This window comes from Juglans regia, chromosome 6 (assembly GCF_001411555.2).
Source record: "Juglans regia cultivar Chandler chromosome 6, Walnut 2.0, whole genome shotgun sequence".
NCBI classification, from domain to species: domain Eukaryota; kingdom Viridiplantae; phylum Streptophyta; class Magnoliopsida; order Fagales; family Juglandaceae; genus Juglans; species Juglans regia.
Genome location: NC_049906.1, coordinates 10,608,176 through 10,612,405, shown reverse-complemented (window position 1 = coordinate 10,612,405; position 4,230 = coordinate 10,608,176). Strand labels below are relative to the sequence as shown.

The 4,230-nt window shown below is 39.8% G+C and overlaps 1 protein-coding gene across 1 annotated transcript; it reads right to left on the bottom strand.

Annotated features, from left to right (window-relative positions):
* Nucleotides 1–3,458: 3,458 nt before the first annotated feature.
* LOC109014961 lies at nucleotides 3,459–3,869 on the bottom strand. The gene has a single exon (XM_018997455.1). It carries the CDS (start codon nucleotides 3,867–3,869, stop codon nucleotides 3,459–3,461), a length of 411 nt encoding a protein of 136 aa, XP_018853000.1.
* Between the last annotated feature and the right edge of the window lie 361 nt (nucleotides 3,870–4,230).

The window sequence follows — 4,230 nt, the reverse complement described above, 5'->3', positions numbered from 1 at the left end:
TTTTTTTTCAAACTACAAACTTATTTTTTAACCCCTAATTCAGACTAGACTATTTATAATTTATATATATATGTTATATATAATTTATTTATATATAGACTATTATTTTGGAATATAATTTTTATATATATTTATATATATAATTTATTTATATATCGACTATCCCGAAACGTTATTCCGAAACGCTATCCCGGAACGGTACCGGTACCGAAATATTTCGTTCCAGTGCCTTGACCGGTACGACGTCCGGTACGTATTCAAAACATTGATTACTAGAGATTGTTGATAGGTTTTCCCGCATTGCAGTCCCCATGACAAAGCTCACCAGGCAAGGGGAGAAATTTATATGGACTAAGGAGTGTGAGAAAAGCTTCTAGGAGTTGAAAGAGAAGCTTGTGATGGCGCCTATTCTAACTATACCCTCGGGTACAGGTGGTTTTGTGATATATAGCGACGCGTCACACCAAGGGTTGGGATGTCTCCTGATGCACCACGAGAGAGTTGTAGCGTATGCCTCACACCAACTCAAGGACTATGAATGCAACTACTCAACCCACGACCTAGAGCTAGCAGCAGTTGTCTTCGCCTTAAAGATTTGGCAACATTACTTGTATGGGGAGCGCTGTGAGATCTACACGGATCACAAGAGTCTTAAATATTTCTTCACTTAGAAGGAATTAAATGTGAGACAGCGCAGTTGGTTCGAGCTGATAAAGGATTATGACGGTGCCACCAACTACCATCCTGGCAAGGCTATTGTTGTAATAGATGCCCTCAACAGGACGTTTTCTTCTGGTACCCTTGCGAGCATGTATACCCCTAAGAAATTTATTCTCCTAGACATGGAGAAGCTAGGAGTGGAGATGATGAGGGATGTACAGGTGAGGTTAAGTACCCTGGTTCTTGGTCCGACAGTATTGGACCAGATTGTTTCTGAAGATGGGTCCCTGCGATTCAAGGGGAGACATTGCGTACCAACAGAGAAAGAATTACGGGATCTACTATTGAGGGAGATGCACAGGTCCTTATACACAGTGCATCAAGATGTATCAAGACCTGAGACAACATTATTGGTGGAGTTGAATGAAGAGGGAGGTATCTAATTTTGTAGTTCAATGTCTGACGTGCCCAATGGTTAAGGCCGAGCATCAAAGGCCTTCAGGAACACTACAACTAGTGTCGATCCCAGTTTGGCCATGGGACGAGATTAGCATGGACTTCGTAATAGGATTTCCTAAAGCCCCGGGTGGACAAGACTCAGCATGGATGATTGTCGATAGGTTGTCCGAGACAGCTCACTTCATCCTTATTCAAATAACCTATTCGATGAGCAAAGCGGCAGAACTGTACGTTTGGGAGATAGTCAGACTACGTGGGATTCCATCCAAGACCGGTCGGATCAGGATTCACGATTCACATCAGCATTCTGGAGGAGTGTGCAAAAGAATTTGGGGATTAGTATTTCTAAAGCTAGCTCCCATGAAAAAGGGGTGATGAGATTGGAAAGAAAGGCAAGCTAACTCCCAAATTTATTGGCCTGTTTGAGATCCAAGAAAGAGTAGGAGCAGTGACTTACAACCTTGCACTCCCTCCACAATTCTCAGCCATGCACAATGTATTTCACATCTCAATCCTTCAAAACTATGTGCATGATCCCTCCCATGTGATTGAGTACGCGCCCTTCTAGTACACGAAGATTTCTCCTATGAAGAAGCACCGCTTAGGATCCTGGATCGGAAGGTACAGGTGCTCTGCAACAAAATATTCAAATGGTCAAAGTGCAGTGGAACCACCACACCGATCAAGAGGCGACGTGGGAGCATGAGGACGTTATGAGGGAAAAGTATCCCAGCCCTTTTCTTTGAAGTACGTTCGATCTCGAGGACGAGATTGTTTTTAAGAGGGCTAGAGTAGTAATACCCAAGTCCTACTACGTAGGTCCTTACGTCATTTCATCAATTATTTAGGTTAAATATTTTGAGATAAAGATATTTTTATTACTTCCAATTATTTTATTTTAAGATGAGTATGTTTTATTTTAAAATATGGTTTATTAAAATAAACCAAGGGTATTATTTTTAAGACCTTGAAATATTTTCCCTTAAACCCTTTAATTTTTATTTATTTAACAAATGGCCCATTTATTCTCTACCATTGGATTGGTAGGTGAAAAGCATTCTTGAGGTGGATAGATCTCCACCATCCATCTTCCAAGCTTATGTGATAAGTTTTGACCAAGCAACTAAAGCCCTTATCCCTTTCACCCATAGGATTCCCAAGACAAGCCATTAAGCTCTTTACACCCATAGGCTTCTAAAGCAAGCCATTGAGCTCCTTTGACCCATAAGCCTCCTAAGGAAGTCATTGACTTCACTTTCATTGCACCCACTGTCCAAAGCAACACAAAAGGAGAAGAAGAAAAAATAAAAACTATCCTAAGGCATTCTAGACTTACACGTCGGTCTACACCCAAGGAAAATAGAAAGCTTCATCTTCCTCTCCAAGCAAGCAATAGCCAACCTTCACCTATTTCCTTCCTCTTCTCTTTCCATCTTCAAGAAAGCAAGTTCATCTCATCACCTTCAAGCCTTGTGACTCCATAGCAAGGGAAGAAGAAAAATATTTTCTCTCATCCTCTTCAAGCCATACGAGTATACACCTTCCTACTCATTTTCTGTTTTTGCCTCAAAGCTTGGAAATAGAGCTTGATTCCATCTTCCAAATGATGAAATATTGAAGGTACTATACTTTTAATTTATTCCCTAGTATGATTTACATGTGGGTTTCGAATATCACCATTTTCTTACCCAAATGTTTCAGTTTTGGGGCTAAAACAGTTCTATTATTTTGGCTCTTCATCCACACGGCTATACTACCATTTGGTCATCTATATTGCCACTTGAAAGGAGCTAAGAGCTTAAGGTAAAAATCCTAATTTGAGTTATTTATTTTTAAAGTGATTTTGGAAGTTCATTAAGTTGTTTTGGCATGCATTTTGGTGTAGTTAAATTCCTATATTGCAAACAAATATGTATGCCCTATTTTTGGCCCAAACCGAATTAAACTTGGTTTAATCATAGGTGATCATTAATGTGATTTTAAATTATATATGTTGGTATCATGTGCCTTTTTTTTTTTATAGAAGAGTTGGAAGCCATCTGTCCATTAGTGACCCCGTCCCAATTTTTTTGAAAAAACCTCACTTATGGCGGAGGAAAACCGTGGTTACAAAATCGAGACTCGAGAATTACAAACAACCCTTATATCTAAACCAAAACCGAAAAACAAAAAACACAACCTAACACAGCAGACCCAACCTAACCTAACCAAAAACCTGCTACTACAAAAACTGCCTATAAAAACAAACCACGACAGAAACCCAAACTCGTCCTCCACGAAACAAAAATCCGCACGAACGAAAACCAGCCGCAACCCACAACACACACAGATCAACTTAACTATTTCTTCCGCCTGATTGAAGGGAGACCCCATTTATCAACTCTAAGCAAACCCCGTAACAAAGGAGCAACCTCCCCCATACTCTGCCATTCCACATCACCATCAGTTGCTCCCCTTCTAGCTAACCAATCCGCAGCAGCATTTCCTTCCCTATGAATGTGCATAAACCGAACATCCATAGCAATGAGCTGAAGTTGCAATTCCTCCCAAAAATCCTCCAAATACCAGCTACCGCATCTGTTCTTATCTAACCATGTCAGAATCACTTTAGAGTCCATTTCTATATCAACTGCACTGAAATTCATTTTTTTACAATGTTTGACACCTTCTAACAGTGCTCTTAACTCCGCATAAGTGCTATTGCCATACCCAAGATTCTTAGCAAATGCTAACAGCAACCTCCCATGCATATCCCGAATCACACCGCCTACCCCTGACTCACCTGGATTCCCTCGACTACTACCATCCGTGTTTAGCTTCACACGGCCTTGATCCGTGGTATCATGTGCCTTGTGTTGAGATTTGGTTGGTAATCTACTTTTAGGATGCTAGAGGTTTGGTTTAGAGGTTTTGCTTGGTTCTATAATTTTATATCTTGCTTTTAAAGGTATTAAGTGAGTAAATTATAAGCTTAAGTATTTAAAGGTTTTAAAGTCTCTTAATGGGTAACTTTGCTATACTTTAATTTTAATGGGAGGTTTTAGCTAAACTATTTAATATATTGCTTATGTGAATAAGTTATAGCTTAGTTACTTTAGATATAAGGGATTA

Bases quoted from the DNA above. Each gene is read 5' to 3' on its own strand.
- LOC109014961 (XM_018997455.1), bottom strand. From the start codon at position 3,869: ATGCATGGGAGGTTGCTGTTAGCATTTGCTAAGAATCTTGGGTATGGC.